Below are 21,129 nucleotides of genomic sequence, written 5' to 3'. Positions count from 1 at the left end.
TAGGGTGACTGGCTGCCCTTTCAGTGAAGAACCTTTTCCCAGTGTCTAATCTGAACTTCCCCTGATGCAGCTTCATTTGATTTTTTCACAGCCTATGGCTGATCACCAGAGAGAGAAGAACAGCACCTCCTCCTACACTACCCTCCTTGAGCCCTGGGGAACCCCACCAGTGACTGGCCACCAGCCTGATGTAACCCCATTTACTATATTCACATTAAATCCTGTTTGTAACATGCTTGGGCATGGGTGAGATCAGGAATCCGAGTCTGGGTCGTTGAATATTAGTGGACCTGAAACCACATGAACCGGCAAGGACAAGAGGTCTGGGTGTCAGCAGCTGGAGGACATTAGGATGCAGAGGCCTGAGTACTGGGAAAGTAGGTGTCCAGGACCAGCTGCTGGAAAGATCCACATTTCATTTTTATATATCCCAACAGTGGCCTTCAAACCTCATCAGCCAGAGAGGAGAAGAGTGATTGAGACATTCTTGATCATGTTTCTGAGAGTGCTGTTTAGGTTTATGTGAGTGTTCATAAAGCATTGTCCTCTGCTTTGGTCTGCGTAGCTGCACACTTATGTGTGTGCATTGCATGTGCACATGCCCATTGACACTACGTGCTTAGCAGCACTACTGGCTGGACCTGAGGATGTAGAAACACAGCACCTTCACATCTGTTGGGCTGGGACAGGCCAGTTCCCCCAGGTCCTGAAGACCACTGTAATCTGTGACCTCTAACAAAAGGCAAAGCATCCCACAGGACCTTTGTGCCCTTAAATAAGGTCAAAGTAGGGAGTGCAGTGGACCTGCATATGCTTTTTGTTGGGGATGTGATTTAAAAAGGTGTAGCCAAGTAGAGTGGGCCACTAGAAGGTATCCACTTCTATAGGGACAACACAGAAGTGATGGAATATCCATATCCAGCATGGATGAGTCAAATACACCCAAAAAAAAGGCTTGACTTCACATCTCTGGCTTTGTGTTTGAATAAATTGTCTCACACCAAGACTTTTCAACCTTTGGTTTCTATTTCAGGCACATTAATTCACTAATCCTCATACAGTCCTCCATGCAAGACACCTTAATGCTCTGCTTAAGCAAAGACTAAATACGTAATTCTGAACCCATAGTAATATGAACAGGGCAAGGCAGAACAAGAGCAAAACCCTTTTACTTACGCAGCGCACACCTCCATTAGGCAGCTTCAGCATAAGCATATGAATTCACCCTATTTCTCTTCTTCTGGTTCAGAGGGAAGAACACACTCTGCTAATACTCAGTTTATGGCTCAGTGTTATGCAGCTGAATACTTTAGCAGACAAAGTAAGAAAATCATCATCTGTATGTACCTTCTGTGCAGGAGCAAAGCCCAAGAGGAGTTAAAGGGCACAGGAGGAAACAGGGCGAGAACTCTAATTAAAAAGAGTTGCTGCCTCTCAGCTCTGCAGCTGAAAGTATTATACACACAATGTTTCCACATTGCTAAAAAGGGTACAGGCTGACACCTTTAATTCAGTGTGTGATATGCACTGAAGCAGCTCTACTGACTTTACTCCTTTTCTTCTATGGGACTCAGTCTTTGTTAAAGCCTGATATATTCAAGGTTATACAATGGTTTCCAGATTCCAGACTCTTTGCAGTGGAGTTGAGGTTATGTTGAATCTACAGTGGAGAAAACCACCGTAATAGCTGTTGAAAAATGTATTTAGGGAAGCAGATTACATAAATAAAGACAAATCGATCAGGAAAGTGTGATGTGGAGGTGGCTACTTACCCTAAAAGTGGTCAAACAATGATGACTCACAAAAAAGGTGACCTTCTGGTGTGACACAAGCAATATTTATATTTGGTATCAAATTCTTAGTCATTCATGTTCATAAATGAGCAGATGCTTAGGCCCTAATGAAGAATAACTTTGTCATCTAGTGTACATCAGGATGCAGAAGTGAACTCATCTACCCCTGCACTGAATGTGAGAACCAGTAATTAAAAGCAGCTCACAAGCTAGTGACTTTCAAACAAGCCAAATACTCATTTGCTAATCTCTTTTTAATATTAATGACTGAACATTCAGAAATGCAAGAACATCACTGCTCCTTAGATAAATCATAACAAATAGCACTCAGCAAATCTTCAGTCATTGGTAACTGTGAGGACCATGAAGGCCATGATAGAGTCATAATGCAAAACATGACTGACCCGGTCTGCTTTACTTGATATAGTATTTAGCTTGGTAAAAGCAAATATGAAGTGGAAACCTAGCTCAGAAAACTAGATTTGTCAACCAGGATTACACAGCAATATGACATCATTTTAAAGGTAATTTCCTGTACTAATTGGGAAACTTGTATCTAGATAACCAGAGCATGAAAACATTGACTGTGATTGGTACAGTATCATGGTGTGTACAAGGGGTTGCGAAAGAATGCAAGGTCTCAGATACTACCTAACAGTTACAGCTATGAATAAAGTTTGATTCCTCCTAAACATCTCACTTGCAAATTCAGAGCACATCTGGAGGTCTCTGAGCAGGGCTCAGAGTCAGAGCACTCCCAACCCCCCCTCATCTCAAAAGGAGTTGTACATGATAAGAATTGAAGTGATCAAAGCCCAGCAATATGAAAATCCAAACTTTCCATAGCAGACTCCCAGATAGAGGGACCAGAGATGAGGCCAGATCTGGATGTTTTGGGGGAAATTATGGGGACCCTGGGCCTCTTGGAATGCAGCAGTTTAAGCAACCAGATCTTGTATTTCCCCATCAGTGCTGACTATGTCACTGATGTGGGCATGTGTGTCACACTCATCATTTCAAATAAGGTGACAGCAAGGTTCTGTCTGCCCAGTAGACCAGACCTGCTGGCTCAGCACAGATCTCAACTCACATCCACAGCCAATGTGTCAAGATGACACAGAAAAGTCAGGAGTAACAGCCAGTGATATCAATTGCTCCTATAGCACTTTTCTGCCTTTCAACCAAATATGAACGCATCAAGAGCTCTCACAGCAGACGTGTAGACATCTGAGCCACAAATGGCAGCTTCTCAACTAGTTTGCCATTTGCATCTTCAAAGGGTGAAATGTCAAACATGCTCTTAGCACAGCTGAGCACAGGCAACGTGTTCCCGAGGTGGTGATAGATAAGTTCTTGCCTTGATACAGATTGCAGCAGGACCTGGTACTTACAGGGGGTCCAGCCAGCCCAACTCCTGGAGCACCTCTGTCTCCTGGCTGTCCAGGGAGGCCGGGAGGTCCCCTCTCACCCTGAAACAAAGAAAGGAGTTAAGAGCTTTGTGCACTGTTGGGAACACATAGAACCACAGAATAGTTTGGCGGACCTTCAAAGTTCATCTAGTCCAACCCCCTGCAATGAGCATGGACATCTTCATGTAGATCAGGTTGCCCAGAGTCACATCCAGCCTGGACTTGAATGTCTTCAGGGATGGCACATCCACTTCCTCTTTGGGCAACCCGTGCAAGTGTTTTACCACCCCTATTGTAAAGATTTTTTTTTTCATTACATATAGCTTGAATCTCCACTCTTTTAGTTTCAAACCATCACCCCTCATCTAAAACCATCACCCCTCATCCTATCACAACAGACCCTGCTAAAAGGTCTCTCCCCATCTTTCTTATAGGCCTATTTTAAGTACTGAAATGCAGTCAAGTTCCTCAACAAACATAACACTGATACATCCTGACCTGATCCTGCCCACAGAGGAACCATATCAGGTTATGGCAGCATGGCGATATGGTGACAGAAAACATGTGACAGTTACTGTCATATCATGCCAAGAAAATTGCCCCCTCCCTTTACAGACCTCCAGACCACCTCTGTGAGCACTCAATGTCAGTGTGTGCCACATCACATAACAGAGTGGGAACACAACCTCTACAAGTATTTTATTTTAGTGCATAACATCCAATTTCCTACAATTCCCTCTGCCTGCAGACTATTGGGTACCTTCCTCAGCCTGGGGAAAATCTAAGTACCATACTGTGCTTTTCTTTCTTTCAGTGGTAGATGGCTAACCTGCAAACACTGCTTAATATTTAGAATCATAAAATCAACTAGGTTGAAAAAGACCTTTAAGATCATTAAGTCCAACCTTTACCCCAGGACTGCCAAGTACACCAGTAACTCATGTCACTGAGGGCCACATCTACACGCCTATCTAGGGACAGTGATTCCACCACTGGCCTGGGCAGCCTGTTATAATCATCCTTTTGGGGAAGAAATTGTTCATAATCTCTGGTCTAAATGTCCCCTGATGCAGTTTGAGGTTATTTCCTTGTGTCCTATCACTTGTTACTGACCCCACCTCACTACAATCTCCTCTCAGGCAGTTGTAGGGAGTAATAAAGTCCCCCCTGAGCCTTCTCTTCTCCACACTAACCCCCCCCCAGGTCCCTCAGCCATTCCCCATCACACTTGTGCTCCAGGCCCTGCACCAGCTCTGTTCCCATTCTCTGGACCAGCTCCAGCACCTCAATGTCTCTCTTGTATTCTAGGTGTGGCCTCACCAGTGCCAAAAATTTATCCATGGAAGAAAGAATTAGGAATGTTTGGTTACATCTTAATGGTCTCCTTTCTTTTACCAACATAGGCCTGCCCACAGAAGTGTATGATCAGTTCTGGGGGTAAAAAAAATAATCAGCAGTTCTACCATTGTCTCCAGAGGACTATGCTGCAAAAGGAGAGAACTCCTTTCTAGAAAGAAGGATTTTCAATAGTAAAACCTGCAGAGACAGAAAACTACTTGGCACTGTTTAAAGGACATCGTAGTTGGAGGGCTAAGAAAGAATTCAGTTGCAATACTTAAATTTGAAGTCTGTTCTCTTGTAATCAAGTAAGATTTTTGTGGACTGTATTGCAGTTGTGAGATTTGGTCTCATGTTGGCAGTAGATTTATAACAATGAATCTTATTCAGGTTATTTATTGTTATGCTATTTCCAATTATATAGAAGCATGATAGAAAAATCGTTACCCATGGATTCTGTCCACCCAAAGTTCAGTCTGTAATACTTCCTATTTTTTCCTTTTCTTTATTTCTTCTTAAACTAATCTTATATTACAAAGAAACAATGCTGCAAGGAGGGTGAAAGAAAATGTATTCTGATTACTTCAAACACTCCAGCAGATTCTTTTGCTCTATTTTATTGAAGAACATAATTTCAATACAAAAAGTTCAATAGCATTTCCCCATGCACAATTAAGATTCCTTCTATCTTGTGTCGATATTGAATAAGGTATTTCATGAGGTTGTTTTAAGTGTTTTTTTTTCTGACTTTAATGTTAATTCTCAGCCTATTATTGTGTGTGTGTGTTCTGAACTCTCAAAAGATATATACAACTGACTACAATGCATTTATACAGAATGCAGCAAAATAAAAGCATTTTATAGCAGTCTGATTATTTCAAATATACAGGACCACAATGGAGCTAATCTCCTACTGCAATATTCCTATTAATATCATTTATAGAATCAGTTTCTATATCCCATTCTTCTTCCAATCCAGATGAGGACACAGTCATTTCAAAGAGGAGAATTTCTAACGTGTCTGATTGAAGGTTCAAGCAGAAACCAGATACTCCCAGCAGCAAAGGTTTTTGCTGTTCTATTCCTTTCTCTATTTGCTGTGTATTTATAAGGGAATAAAGATCACTTTCAGCTGGAAAAATTAGTGTCATTAACATCATCAACTATGTAGTCTTTGCCTTAACTACAAAACATGAGGGCAATCCAGGACTATCTGGTCCCATTGGAAAACAATTCACATCTTCCTTGGAGACAGATGAGTGCTATGGAGGGGTGCTCTTTATGGAGCTGACAGGCAGTCTCAAGAGTAGATCATCCTTTAGCTACGCAATGTCTCTCTAGCTGTGTGGATTAGAGGTCTCCAGTCACAGTTTCCCTTAAAAAGTGTGCATTGAGCCCTTAGTCTGTGTTGAACCCATATAATGCTGGAAGGATTTTTAAATGTGGATAGTGAACACAGCTAATTCATATCTTAATGATCTTACATCTACATTAATAAAGAAATCTTTAATAAAGAAAAGAACTTCCTAAAAGGCTGGAAGTGCACTTTTGAGCGGCAGCTTCGCAAATTCTTATTTTCCTGTGAAAACAGGACATGTTTTCACCATATTTTTTTCTTCAGTTCCAGCAATTGAGAGAGCCAGTCCACAATAAAGTCCATGCTCACCTTGTGTCCAAAGGGTCCTGGCAAGCCTGGAGGGCCTCTTTGCCCCTAAAGTGACAGAATCAAAACCAGAAAACAGTTATCATGAAGCCAAACAGGAGCCTGGACTTCGACACAGTCAAGGCAAAAAGCATCCCCACCAACACCCTCCTTATATCATACTGTCCTGCTGACATTTTACTGATAACATGTAAGCAAATTAAATAATCTGCTAACTCGGCTAGAATTAGATGATTTTAGGGAACTGCCTATCAAGCTGATCTTTACTGGTCCCAAAGACAACGGCTACTCCTTGTGGAGGTCTCCATTTTCAATGGTCACCATAGCACACTAAAGGAGATTTAACGTTCAGAAATACAGCTTCAATTCTTTCTGCCTTTTTGGATGTACGTTTGTGATCTGCAGCATTTTTGCACAGCCAGGCCCTTTGTATCTTCAGGTAGACAGCCTGTGATGACTTGTGACAATGCAAGCAAACACTATCACAAATTCAGTGCTCTGCAGAAGTCATGCTTATCTATTGCATACTACTCAAGCACAAAGCTTGCCAGCAGTACTTACCTGCTCTCCATCTTTACCCTTACCAGGCAAACCTGGCTCCCCAGCACGCCCTGGCTCACCAGCTGGACCAGGTAAACCCATTTTTCCTTCTTTTCCAGGATCACCCTGTAGAAGACAATTCAGCAAAACTCTTAGTAGCATACATAAATCATTCAGGTCTTTCACTGGGACTGAAATATACACGTTTTTCAGGCCTTCTCATCTGAATTTTTCTTGGCATCATAGGAAGCCTGTTTTACAGGAAGTCTTTTCCTACAGTAATCTCAAGGCATGAGTAGTTTTCCTTAAGGAAAGTAAAACAAGACTTCAAAATGCTTGAGGAATGAGCTATATGTGACAGTGTGCTTCCCCCCACTGCAAAGCAGGGTTATATCCTATAACCCTGCTTAAATGATAACCACCAATGGCAATTGTAAGGGGTGCATCCAGCTGAAAGTGGAGAGAGATAACAATACAATAGCCAAGGGCTCATTTGAAAAACGCACCCACCTAACCAAGTGCTTGTCAATGTCTGACTCCAGCTAAATTTGGAAGAAACTAACATCTGAAACTGATATGCAAATATGGCAATCATTTTACTCTATAGATAGTGGGCAGCCCAGAATTCATTCCTGCACAGCACCGGGCTGCATGCCAAGATCTCCCCCTGAGTAGGAACACCTCTCAAGGTTGCTCCTCTGAGGAGTTAAGGATGCAAGAGGATCCTTTCTGAACCTCATAACTCAGTGGCAAGGTCTCCCTGACAGTTTTGTTTGACACTGCTCTCTATGCAGTAAATAAACTTGTCATCAAATCTTGTTAAACCACCATCACATTTATCACTGAACTTTGTTAGCTTGCTGTCTTATATCAATAAAATATATTGCTATTTCTTGTGAGCAAAGCACATGACTCTATCCACCACAGTATATGAGAGAGCCCTTGGTCCACACATGACTCTGTGGTAGATCTCAGTAATCTGGAAGATGATTTGACTTAATAGGCTGGGATTCATCCCCTTTTAAACTCCTTAAGTATGCATTACGGGGCTGTATTTCTGATTAACCATTCCTATACCAGCAAACAAGGGTCAGGACACCAGCATGCTGGGCTCTGCAATGTATAAGTAAATGACAAACCCCTGACCTCATAAAGCTCATTGTCTAGCTATGAGGTGTGACATAACAGTTAGGCTAGGCAGGCAAAAAGTAAGAAAGGATGCATTAGAAAGTTAAACTAATGATTCAGTTACAACAGCTTATCAGGAAAGCAGAAATCTCAGTTTCCTAACCATAAAACCAAGTTTTTCTTCCAGCTTTGGGTTACAGTGATGAACAGGAGGTATTTAAATCACCAAACCCCTGCTCCTATCAGGTGATGAAAACAGCAGATCACCATTACAAAATGTGCAGCAGTGGCTTCACTAAATCCAGTTGCATCTCAGTGGTTTTATCACTAAATCCAGTTGCATCTCAGTGGTTTTATTAAGTAAATTATAAAGCTGCAGCAGGGTGAAAACTCTATAGCATGTGTAATAGAGGAGGTCAGACAAAATGATCTAATGAGCCCATGTGGCTTAACCATCCACTAACATAATTTCCCAGTCCGGACTGCTTCTCTTGCAGGCTACTTAAAATCACAGAATCAGAGGATAATGCCCAAGAAGCAAACAAAGTAATTAATGAAAGAACAAACTCACCTTTTCCCCTTTTTCTCCTTCTTTTCCTGGTAGCCCTGGGTGTCCAGGCACACCCTGGAGAGAAAAGAACTTTAAAGCTTAAAACTTTCTTTTTAGGCAGTATTTGATGCTAAAGCAACTGAATTGACCTGTGGGGTTAGTACACCTGATAGGATTAATATCAGTTTTACATTTTCCAGTACAGGCAACCTGTAATCCAGAGAATACCACAGAAAAGCTGTGTACCAAGTCCTTAAAGGGTTGTTTTTTTTTTTATTTTCAGTATAAAAAGGAACTGAAAAGCAAAAGCAGAAATTGAGCTAATCCCAGATTTGTGCATTCTCCTTCTACCTATAACCACATTTTTTTCACTCCATGAAATCCTCAGCAGCTCCTAATCCATTACCAACAAACTCCCAATCAAAACCTCTGTATCAGACATGCCCAAAGTCTCACAATAGTGTTTTTCTTATGGTTACTGCTTTCCAAAACTATACATTGTAAAACAGCTATTTCATTTTACCTCTATTTCAGTTTTTAATCCTTTTCACAGCCTGGCAAATCTCAAAGGATTCCTTGTCAAAATTATAGATGATGTAGATCTTTAAATTAAATCCTGTAACTTCTTAACTCACCAAAACACAGTATGGAGTGTTACTCCATTTTAAGATGTGAAATGATGTCCTGGCACCAGTGCAATTGGACTGACCTCCTGTAACGTATGGGACCCCAGCTGAGAGTTGATTCCCACTCATGACTCAGAGACATAACAAAGTATAGGCTTTGTCACGGTGTATTCAGGAGAGTATATATGTCTGTGTTCCTTGTGACAACAGTGAGATCATGAGACACTGCATGGCCCCATGAGTAAACACCTATAGAGATGGCATAAAGGCAATTGTTTTTCTACAGGTATAAAAGCAGGACCCCCTTGTAGCTGATTCCGAGGCCTCACCTATGGGTGGATGCATCACGTAGGAACTTTCCCAGTCACCCGAGACTCCTGGCATCGGCTGCAATGGGGCTTCCTAGCTGGAACTGTGGGCCTGGATGATGATTCAGTGGTGATTGGTGATGCATTTCTTCTTAACCTCTGTTCTTTCTACACAGTAATGATTTGAAGCATTGCTAATTTCCCTCTGTACTTTACTGATACATATATATCTGATTTGCTTTATTGTACTTATTTACTATATATCGATATATACCCAATTTGCCTTAGAGTGCTTGTTTGCTTTAGTATGTTAGTATGCTTGGTTCAATAAACTACGCATGTTATACAGCTAGTGTATGGCTGCTTTTTTGCATACCCTGCCTGTCAGCAAAACACCTCTTCAGGATGGATGCAATAATTATTTTCCTTTCTGTACCAGTAAAGATTATTTCCAGCTATATTAGCTTTTACAGATAATATATTGGGATCCCTGGTATAGAAGTTTGCTTAAATGAATATGAAATTGAAAATGGTCTTCACTTTCAATATCATCTTTCAGATTGAAATTTAATCACTGTATGAATACAATCAAATTTATCGTAATTAGCAGAAAGGCAATTTAAGATTTCTTGTATTGCCCAGGCAATAAACTCTGCCTTAAGGAGCCCTTTGTGCTAAACCACTGTGCCTGAATACATTAGAAGATGGGGTCTAACTGCTGTTTTTCACTTACTTGCATGTAAACAAAGAAAACCCCCAGGTACTAGAAAGAAAATTACACTGGTGAACAGTGAGTAGATTAGTCCAAAGATTTTTTTGCAGAGATGAAAAGCTCTATCAACTTAGCAATGATGACGATCACTTACTGAGGTAAGGACACCGTATCGATTTCAAGGTTTTGATTGCAGGACCAAATACTTACATGCTTTCATAATAAAAATGGATGTTTACCATGCAATTTTTATATCAAGAAGTCACATTTTCAAAAGGACAGGAAAAAAGAAAATAAGGCAAAGGAAACAAACCCAAGACAATAAATATTGCAACTTTTCTCTTGAAGACCTGCCAGCAAAAATCACTTTTAACCATTTGGTGAGGAATGAAGCAGCTCCATGCCTCCCTCTTGTTACACAGAATCACAGAATCAGCTAGGATGGAAAAGACCTTTAAGATCATCAAGTCCAACCATTACCCCAAGACTGCCAAGACCACCACTAAGGCCTATCACTGGGGGCCTCATCTACACAAATGAGTATGAGAATATGTTTCATGGATACACCATTCCCAGGTGTCTCATTTCAATTCAACCATAAAAACAGTGTAATGAAACACAGCCTTTTGAACCTGATAATAAACCCTGTGGAAGGGAAAACTAAATATACTTGATAAAGAAATAAGGGCACAAATGGGAAATCAAATACACTGATACATACGTACCACATTTCCTGGTAAGCCTCTTGGACCCGGGGGTCCTGCTGGTCCAGTCACACCCTGTGTTAAGAAAATGAATTGTATGTGTAATTCACAACTTGTACCATCAGAGAATCATAGAAACACAGAATGCTTTGGGTTGGAAAGGACCTTAAGATCATCCAGTTCCAACCCCCTGACATGGGTAGGGACACGGGAACAAGATGTTCCACGTGAGACTGGAGTTTATGTCAGACAAGGTGTTGCACAAGCACAAAGCAAAACACAGCATTTTTGTGAAATACCTTGGGCTGTAAAGCAGCATAAAACAATGCAAAATGGATGAAGACTCTCTTTGGGAGCTTAAAATTACCTTCCATCAAAATAAATCCTAAATCTAGCCGAAAGGAAGAGAAGTCTGGTCCTGAAACATCAGAAGAATGGAGGAAAGTATGTTGATTTAGCATTAAAACATAAATCTAGGTCAACAAAATATGCTTTGTTGACAATTCTACCTTTTCCTCCTCTAGGGAACAGTACCTGAAAACACTCATTTACACTAAATAGATGAACAGCACAAACCATATGTATTTCAAAATTGCAGGGCTTTTCTGTCTGCAAGTGGTGGAGAAAGCCCATGTATGTCTCCAGAATGCAAGGGGGACATGAGAGGACTTATATTTGAGGATTTATGTCCCCATAGAGATGCATGTTTGGGGTTACCAGGTTATATTTAGACATTTTCCTATATACTTGACCATATAAGTTGAAGTTGCTACCTCTGCAGTTATTTGACACCCTGCAGCGACCAGGGTTCACCTCTCATCACAGCTTTGCAAGGAAAAGAGTTTCTACTAGGACACCTAATCCATTTAGGGCTAAACCAGACAATCTAAAACCATTTGCACCAGCAGACTGAAACAATCTATCTGACTTGGAGTACACAGAAATACTTTTACTGGAAGGGCTGGGCAGCAGTATACTGTAGGATAATACGAACAGTTGGGAGATGATGAAATTCTTCCACAGCACAGCTCTTCATATAGTGAACATCTATCTTTGCTTTTGGGTCACTAAATGACAATTAAAGGTTTCCTTATTTCTTTGTTATTTACAGTCACATTCTTATGAGCAGTAAAAACATTTGGAGCAGGAGCAGTCTGTGAAAGGATGTGCCTGCATGTACCTGCATTTCCATATCATCAGCATCCTCCGAGCCATCAGCTTACACAAAGAAATGGTCAATTTTGGTGGAAGGGGGACTAGGAAATCCTTCAGCCAAGAGTGAAAGGGAGCTGGAAGTGGGCAATGCAGAGCTTAGAGTCAGAGCACTGCTAAAGGCAATGTCTTAAAAAGCCAAAGAAAGAAAGCCATGAACAAAAAGGTGGAAGAAGAGATTTTCGTGTTTCCTATTCCTATTCTCCCAGAATCATCCTCTCTCTCGGTCATTATTTCAAATACTTCAGTCTCTTTCTCTGCTTGCAAAGAAAGTACGTGACCTTTTATTCAGCTGCAAAGGGCTTAGACGCTGTTACAACAGTAAAACAGGACTTTGCTGTTCTTTAGCACACAGTCAGACGATAGCAGCAGTCCCTACAACACATGCCTCAAAAAACACTATGTGATGATTCCTCTGGTGATGGGCCTGTATTAAAGAAAGCAGAATTGACTCAGAAGCCTAAACCCATCCATAGTCAAAACCTAACTCAGGCTGCTGCTGAGAGCTCCCTGCACCAGCTGGCTGCCTGGGCTTGTCTAATACCCCAGTGCTCTGCAGGCACCTCACCCTGCGCATCTTGTAAGAGAGAAAAAGACTTGGCCAACAGAAGATTCACAGTTTAGAGCTTGGCTGACTGGGGCATCGATCTGTTTGGTGCAGCTGCGCCTGTTTGCCCACAAGCAGTGACTCTTCCAGCTGCAGCTTAGGATGTGCAGCTGGGGACTGCAGATCTGCAATGTATTGACTTCAATGTCCCTTCAGGTGTGTTATGTCAGGGAAAGATGCAGTTACTTACAGTCTCTCCAGGGGCTCCGGTTTCTCCTCGGGCTCCTTTCTGCCCCTTTGTGCCCTACGTGGAACAAGAGAGATAGGAGCTGATTAGAGATGGGACAGAACTGCCTGCCAGATGAAAACAATGTGCAGTAGGCAATGGTTTTCATTAATCAATTCACAGAGTTTAACAGCTGAAGAAATGGCTCCCAGTCCTGTGTGCAGAGAGAAAATGAAATACAAAAATAAACCCCTTAGACATAAGAAGAATTGCTAATGACTGATCAGCTGGGAGGCTGTTTCACAGCACAGGATGCTGACACTTGCAGGCATTCATCTGGGTGAGACTCTTTCCTATCCTCAGGCCTACCAGTGATTTCATTTCCAGATCAACTCTGATGGTCTCCCTTCACAAAGACAGTTGTTTTGCCTGCAGTTCTCAAATATAAACAACAGTTATTTAGAAATGGTCAAAATAGATCCCAGTACAGAGGGTTTGTTCTAGTCCTATGGACCGTGTAGCTCTTTCTTCAGGATTTTGGCAGGACAGATGAATAGCAGATGTCAGTTAAAACTTGCATAGTATTACTGTTTTTTCCATAATGCTAAGACTTCTGTTAACATCTTTAAGCTGTTGATGCCAAAGTAATGGTTAATTATATGGCTTGGGCCGTCATATATGCACATGTGGTGGCAGAGTGAACACCTACCCATGGTGACATGAAAATGCACTTCAGTGATAACTGGCAATATGTGCAAGGCAAGAGGTTCTCAGAAGATGACTGAGACTATAAAACCATTTCACATGAGCCATAATGCATTCAAGTGTGTTCAAGGTCAAATGGGCTGCTGTTGAATCTGGATGCTCTGCAATGTTTTGGTAATGTGCTGCAGTAACTTATCTGAGACCTGTGGTTTGGTGGAATTAATACAAAGATACACTCTTGAAGAGTACCAAAGTTGGAAGAAGTCTCTCAGGCAATATTGATCCTCCTACAGAGATGTTATGTGTCTGCTTTGATTTTTCTCATGTTGTCCTGATGTCCAGCATAAGTAAATACAGAAGTTCTTGAACTTACAACAATGAGGAAGGAGAAATGGGCTGTTGATGTATGGGGGAAGAACTACTTACAGTGATACAGACCTTGAAGGGACCCCTCTCTGATCATGTCAAAGGTTTTCTTCAAGGCTGGGCCCTCTTACCTCTGCTCCTGCAGGTCCTGGGGCACCTTTTTCACCTGGAATCCCAGGTAATCCCTGAAAAAAAACAGAGGGAGGAAGGTGAAGGAACTGAAGGAAACTGCTCCTTTCCTCTCCTGAGCTGAAGGAGATGTCTCTCCTTCCTCCCACTGAGAGAAGGAAAGGTGGCTGTCAAAAGGCTGTGACTGCACAGGATTGTTTCTCCTGGAGACTCAATTCAGAACAAAAGAATACAGAATACAACTAAAGTAGCCAAATGCTGGGCTACATCACTTCAAAACCCCTTAATAAATCCTGTGCATCCTTACTGACACCCAGGCTCTGCCTATCAAGCCCCAGAGTCCTCTTTTCTAAGTTACTAAGGTCCGGAGCTATAAATGAGGTGCTTACATTCATGTACTCATGTAGCTTTCTCTACAAAACCCCTAAATAAATCCTGTACATCCTTACTGACACCCAGGCTCTGCCTATCAAGCCCCAGAGTCCTCTTTCCTAAGCTACTAAGGTCTGGAACTATAAATGAGGTGCTTACATTCATGTACTCATGTAGCTTTCTCTACAGTGAGCATAAAGCCAAACGCCGACTGTGGCCTGATGAGAGAAGCATCCCAGCTATGGAAGGAGCATGTCCCACCCTCTCCCTCCAAAACAGGGAACTTTCATGTCCTCTCCTTGCTAAAGTTCAAAGCCAACTGAGGAAACATTTGGCTGTGCTTACAGGTTCTCCACTTGTTCCTCGATCTCCTTTCTCCCCTTTTGGTCCAGGTTCACCCTGATATAAAACAATAAAAGAGAAATAAAAGGCTATTTCCATGGCTAGAAGTCACACTAGTCACGTTTGGTAAGAGGGCTATTTCAATCAGTTATACATTTCTGACTTACAGAAGCTTATTCAAAGGACTTTGAGGCCAAAGAATCAAAACTGGTATCACACACTAAGACGTGGAGATGATTGCCTAGACTTTTTGGGTTGTTATGCAGTAATTTGAAAAGAGAACACTTTTCCCTCATGGAGAACAGTAGTTAAAGAATTTGCCATTCCAAATTCAATCAATTCAGTTCCAATGTATTAAAAGGCCAGAGAAGATGTCCAATAGCAAAAGCATCAGTGCCACTGCACCACTTCTGTGTAGGACCACAGACCTAATGGTATCTTGCAACTGGAGAAATAATCCACATACAGACAGTTCCCTATTCCACCTTTAAGAGAGAGGTGTTCAGGGTCTCATTTTAAGCACTTCCAGAGAGGTGCGCTATGTAGGTTTTCATGATCTCTAGTTCTGTCAATATCTCCATACATCCATGCCACTTCTGCTCCCTCCTTCAATGTCAATACATTATTTCATGGGCAACCATCTCTGACTAATAGGATTAATTTATTCCTGTTCTTCCTCCTTACAGTAAATCAAAGATGCTTCCAGACAGTTCATCAGCTTTGTTCTGAGCTCTAGAAAAAATAATCAATAATTCTATATTTCTGCTTTTATATAAATTGAAAAGGAACAGCACACACCTGTGGAACCAGCTGGAATGAACCAGGCATTACATGAACACTCACATTTGTATATTTATATGAACATATGTATTCAGGCACCAGCAATCATTACTTATTCATTATTTATCATACAAAGTGCTTCAATTATGCAATCAAGGAAGAGTAAGAACATCAGTGGTTTAATCTACACATACAAACAAGGAATAGTGATCATTCAAAATGCAGAAGCCAAGACAAATCAACTTGAATTTTATTCACGTCAGCTATTTGCCAATCATTTCTGTAACACCTGGGAATTCAAAGTCCAATTGCAAATTAATCTCTGACAGACAAAACAAATGTAACTGCATAAATATTACTTATGTCTGAATTTATTATGCATGATGAATATTATTATCTATGAGGAAGAATTTTACGCTGAAAGTTTCACCCCGTTAGACCATCTTCAATCAGGCAGTCCCTGATGCCATCTAGTGGCCTTCAGAAAGGTAATGGGATCACCAAAAGAAGTTGAAGCAATGGGCCCTGTGTAACCGGTGTAGTTGTGCCTGGAGGTCGACATTTCAAGCTCTGAAAGCCTTTTGAGAGTGCAAAGCAACAAATGACAGACATAGCGCAATGCATTTGCAGGCAGGGATGGTGTTACTGAGTGGAAATAAGGGCATATATTACTAAGGAAAATAAGACTGCAAAGGGAAGAAGTAACTCAACAAGTAAAGGGAGGAAGCTTCCTTAATTTTCTCCTTTCTCCCACTTTTTCCTTGATAGTTGACTTTCATTATAATGAAAAATCAGCAAAATTCCAGTTTAATGTCCTAGCACAGCCACAAACATGGGTAGAGCAGCATTTCTTAGCACAACCTCCCAACAAATCTGCCTGAGACTCCTTCCAAATTTGCCCAGCCCTCAATGATGTATTATCTGTTATCAGTGTCCACTAGTGCTGCACATTGTGAAGACCTTTACCCTTGGCAGCTGGACTTAATCCACTGCCATCCACTCCTTTCCTATGGCTCAATGAACAGGATGATGCAGTGACAGCTAACAGATGCTACCAACCTGGTCCAGATCAGTGCCTGCAGCTTCCTTGACCTGCCCAGGAGAGCAAACCTGCTCTCCTGTCATCTCAATTAACATGTTAGTCATTCCTGTGCCACTTAAAGGAGAGGAAATGCAGTGAGGGCTCAGCTGTGGCCAGCTGAAGTGGAAGATAGAACTGCTGCCTTCTGTCCAGGCTGTGTTACCTGGTACTATACACCACATAGTTGATGGAAAGCAATAGCAAGTATTGTGTTTTGGCAAGTGCTTGACAGCCTTCAGCACCCTGCTGGCCTCTATAATATAACCCATGACATTTCCTAAGGCTTATCACCACCTTCTGACACCTTAATTTGTAGAGCTGTAAATCAAAGGTAACTATCCATACCTTTGATTTACAGCTCCCAAAGCTTGCAACACTATGTACAAGACCTGTGCCACCGTATCATCACATTCGTCTTACACATAGAGGAATCCCAGCAACCTGACCTGCTAACACACTTCAAACCTTTTATTCTTTACTGTCTTGCAGCTCATTTACAAGACAAATGAACTCAAAGCAGAAGAGAGAACTCCTCCTGTGACTGCACCACTACAAAGACCACACAAGATGTCATTGTTCTGCGCCTTTCCTTAGTAAAGGTATTATCAAACTGCAAGTCAAGGGGAAAAGCAAATCAACAAAATCTTAACTCTATTTGCAGTACTACCTCACATCCCTGCTTCCTTCCTCAGCCTCTGAAGTACCTGGCATATGCACTTTCTTGTCTAATGGCACTCTTTCAGCCTACTTCTGCCATTTGTACATGTCACTTATACATGCCTCCTGATCCTAAACAAGCTTATTCACATACCAATGGTCTAATCCTGTGTAATGACAGATATTTCCCACAATGTACTGCAAGTTGGAAATGAGACTTTGTTCTAAACTTAAGAGACAGGGACAGCATATAGCTATGTCAACTGTGACCACAGGCTGTTGCTGTTACCAGGGCAGCTGTGGACATATCATGATTGGTTACAATGGTGAAGTTGCCCAGAACCAGACTCAAACCAGTTTCTTTTACTGAAAGCATATAAATAACATGGAAAATACTAAGGAGCTGTGTGTCTATCACATACAAGAGGCAATAAGGCAGAAGTCATGTTTATTAGAATTGTTACTTACAGGAATCCTGGGGTGTGGGGTGAAGAAGGCTGTCTGGAAGAGAAATCAGTGTTAAAAGAAGCATTGCCTGTTTTCCTTGTGATGTAATAAATTACATGCATTTCGCCTTGTCATTACAGATTACACACTCCATATATCCATCAGGTTTATAAATGAGCAACTCATTGTAACATCTGGCTGCTTGGAAAAAAGCCCACAAATGTCTGACATTTCCTGGAGTATTTGAAATATGAACATAAACACAAATACATCCTGTATGCCCCACTGCTTTGAAAAAACAGTATTTAACCTTGTTAGCAAGTTTACTCCAAGCAATCTCCAGCACACTTTTCCACTTGCAGCCATCTTCAGTATTGCTAGATTTCCTGATGCCATGGCTGACCTTGATGGTTGTCTCTTTGCTTTGAACTGTATACAAGACATATATATCTCAACAGGGTTGTCTTTGGGATTACACAGCCATCTTACACAAAGGTATGACTCACCCTTTGGCACAGACTGAAGAAGCCCAACTGATCGGCCACAAAAATTATCATAGGGATGGAGCACTACTCCTATGAGGAAAGGCCGAGAGAGCTGGGGTTGTTCAGCCTGGGGAAGACTCTGGGAGACCTTAGTGCAACCTTTCAGTTCTTAGAAATAAGAATAGCTAATAAAGATGGGGAGAGGCTTTTTAGCAAGGCCTGTTGTGAAAGGATAAGGGGTGATGGTTTTAAACTAAAAGAGGGAAGATTCAGGCTGGATGTGAGGAAGAAATTCCTTACAAATGAGGGTGGTAAAACACTGGCACAGGCTGCACAGAGAGGTGGTGGATGCCCTATCGCTGGAAACAGTCAAGGCCAGGCTAGATGTGGTTCTGAGCAACTTGATTTAGTTGAAGATGTCGCTGCCCATTGCAGGCGGGGTGGAACTAGATGACCTTTGAAGATCCCTTCCAACCCAAACTATTTAATGATTCTGTAATGGCAGGCAATAAATTATAACACTTGTTCCGTTGCTGCGTGAAAGTCTTTAGGCGCTTGATTTTCACCAGCATACCTTGATTCAAATTCTCTTCATAACCTGTCAATGTGGCAGGTGTATCCAGCTGTGGCGAGCAAAGCTGACAAGTGGATATCTACCATGTTTGTAGGATCTGAGACCGGAGTCAGCCCTCCTGTTACAATGACAGGTCTGTTCCTAGTCCTCCCTCCAAGCTGCTTACTCAGCTTTTGTTGGAGGGAACACTAGGAAAAGAGTTTTATATATTTACTATTATAAATTTTATTTTTAATTTAAATCTTATGTATAAATGTATAATATATTATACATAAAGAGGTTTATGCATTGACTCTCTGTAGATGCTGGTTTAATCACCAGTGAACTTCATGATCCCAAAAGTAATTTTGCAGGCTTATTTAAAAAAAATGAATTCATGGTTTCTTGGTCTTTAATTTTGTATCAGCAGAAGGGCATGTGGAACCAATCATGACTGGTTTGTGTGGTGGATCTGGTGCTGAATCCAGAATGACCTCTGGGATGAGAGGGTCTTTCTGGGACTACAGCATAGCATGGTACTGTATGCAATGGAGGCGCTGGGAGGCTGCAGCATCACTGAAGCTGAGTGCTCCACCCCATACGTTCATGTCAGTGAGAAGTGAAACCCTTTGCTTTTCCTGGAAAATGGTGAATTGTTCCCCAAGAAGACAAGCTGTTGTTCACTGGTATCTGTGAGAGTGAGCCAGCCTTCTCCTGAGATCCCAGTGGGAAAATCTAGCTCACCCTGAAAAATGAATATGAATGTATTCCATGTTCTCAGCCACCACCTTCTTTAGATAGATAGCTCCCATAGCTGCTAAACAAATCACGAATTCAATGTAAGTGCTACCATAAGGCAAAAGCACATAAAAATGCTGTTTGCAAAGAGACAGAGGAGGGCACAACCTTCCCTCAAAATACGAAGTCCAAATACACCTCAACATCACTTCTCTGAAGCGAAGGGAGATAATCTGAGAGTAAATGAAGGAACTTTAACACTTTATGAGGAATTTGTGTGGAGGAAGTGTGGTGATGCATTGAATGTTGTTACAGCACAGAACGCAATCTTACTTACTGTTCCAGGTAAGCCTGGGGGCCCAGGGGAACCTGTGTCACCCTAGAAAGAGAAGAAATATATATCTAAGGATATAAAAAGACTCCCAAATAAAACTCAACATTATCAGGTAGAAGATGCAACATCATCACATGAGATTTAACCAGTCCCAACCTGCCAGCTCAGTGACACTGCAAATCACATAGCACTTCTCTGATGGATAGAACAGGATAAGGAGTAATGCGTTCGAATGTAACAGGGGAGATTCAGGTTAGACATAAGGAAGAAATTCTTTACTTTGAGAGTGGTGAGGCACTGGAACTGTTTGCCCAGAGAAGTGGTAAATGCTCCATCCTTGGCAGTGTTCAAGGCCAGGTTGGATGAGGCTTGGAGGAACCCATTCCAGTGAAAGGCGTCCCTACCCATGGCAGGGGGTTGGAACCAGATGATCTTAAGGTCCTTTCCAACCCAAATGATTCTATGATTCTACGAATTTACTTCATTGCTCTGGCCAGAATTTCTGCTGTCTTTGGTTTGTTGCATGGAGGGTTCTCACCTTCTTGTCTTTATCAGTTTATGACTTCCACAGATCATTGACTTTTTAATGTTACCCATTCAGTGTAGGACTGATATGGAGTTTAATTTACATTTTAAGTTAAAGTTAATCTAAATTTTTGATTGAAAAACATTTTTCAGCTGAACTTTCTTGGTGGATAAAAAAAGAAAAAAGAATCCTCTGTGTTTCATCACAAATATAAGTTTCTAAATTCAGTTTTCACGCTATTTTTTTTTTAGTTAAAACTATATTGTTGAGGAAGTACCTCATGAGAATTATAGAGTGGGTGTCTTACCTGCCATTGATATTCCTGTGGGCTATGCTCCACAAACATCAGTCCCCCTGACACTTCGAAGCCAAGAACTGCATACAAACTTCCCAGACATAGGATATTCAAGTGCTTCACTGGAGATGTCATTTGGCCACCCATGAAAGCATTCCCACCTCCATAGCTGTGAAAGTCACTAGTGTATGCTAAGAAGAACAAAATGGTACCCCCTTCCTGATGGCTATCACTTGGAGACCTCACTTGGAGTATTGTGTGCAGTTCTGGTGTCCTCAAAATAAAAAGGACATGGAACTGTTGGAACAAGTCAGAGGAGGGCCATGAGAATGATCAGGGGACTGGAGCACCTCCCATATGAAGATAGGCTGAGAAAGTTGGGGCTGTTCAGCCTGGAGAAGAGAAGGCTGTGTGGAGACCTCATAGCAACCTTCCAGTATCTGAAGGGGGCCTATAGGGATGCTGGTGAAGGACTCTTCATTCAGGACTGCAGTGACAGGACAAGGGGTAACAGGTTAAAACTTAAACAGGGGAAGTTTAGATTGGATATAAGGAAGTTCTTT

At 41.6% G+C, this 21,129-nt stretch overlaps 1 protein-coding gene across 6 annotated transcripts in view; it reads right to left on the bottom strand.

Moving 5' to 3' along the window:
• The window catches only part of COL22A1 (collagen type XXII alpha 1 chain), a 223,280-nt gene that overhangs the window by 38,313 nt on the left and 163,838 nt on the right, over positions 1–21,129 (bottom strand). For all 6 annotated transcript variants that reach the window (XM_062626970.1, XM_062626972.1, XM_062626969.1 and 3 more), the window contains 10 exons: positions 19,749–19,790; positions 17,657–17,689; positions 14,674–14,727; positions 13,959–14,012; positions 12,781–12,834; positions 10,793–10,846; positions 8,443–8,496; positions 6,765–6,869; positions 6,207–6,251; positions 3,185–3,262 (listed from right to left, as the gene is read on the bottom strand). In XM_062626970.1, the coding sequence (XP_062482954.1) occupies positions 3,185–3,262; positions 6,207–6,251; positions 6,765–6,869; positions 8,443–8,496; positions 10,793–10,846; positions 12,781–12,834; positions 13,959–14,012; positions 14,674–14,727; positions 17,657–17,689; positions 19,749–19,790 (573 nt within the window). The remainder of the gene's footprint in view (positions 1–3,184; positions 3,263–6,206; positions 6,252–6,764; positions 6,870–8,442; positions 8,497–10,792; positions 10,847–12,780; positions 12,835–13,958; positions 14,013–14,673; positions 14,728–17,656; positions 17,690–19,748; positions 19,791–21,129) is intronic.

The sequence above is a fragment of the Pezoporus occidentalis genome, unplaced genomic scaffold, assembly GCF_034315485.1.
Source record: "Pezoporus occidentalis ecotype Australia unplaced genomic scaffold, CSIRO_AGI_Poc_V1 ctg3, whole genome shotgun sequence".
In the NCBI taxonomy this organism is placed as follows: Eukaryota; Metazoa; Chordata; class Aves; order Psittaciformes; family Psittacidae; genus Pezoporus; species Pezoporus occidentalis.
This window is presented reverse-complemented; position numbering and strand designations above follow the sequence as displayed.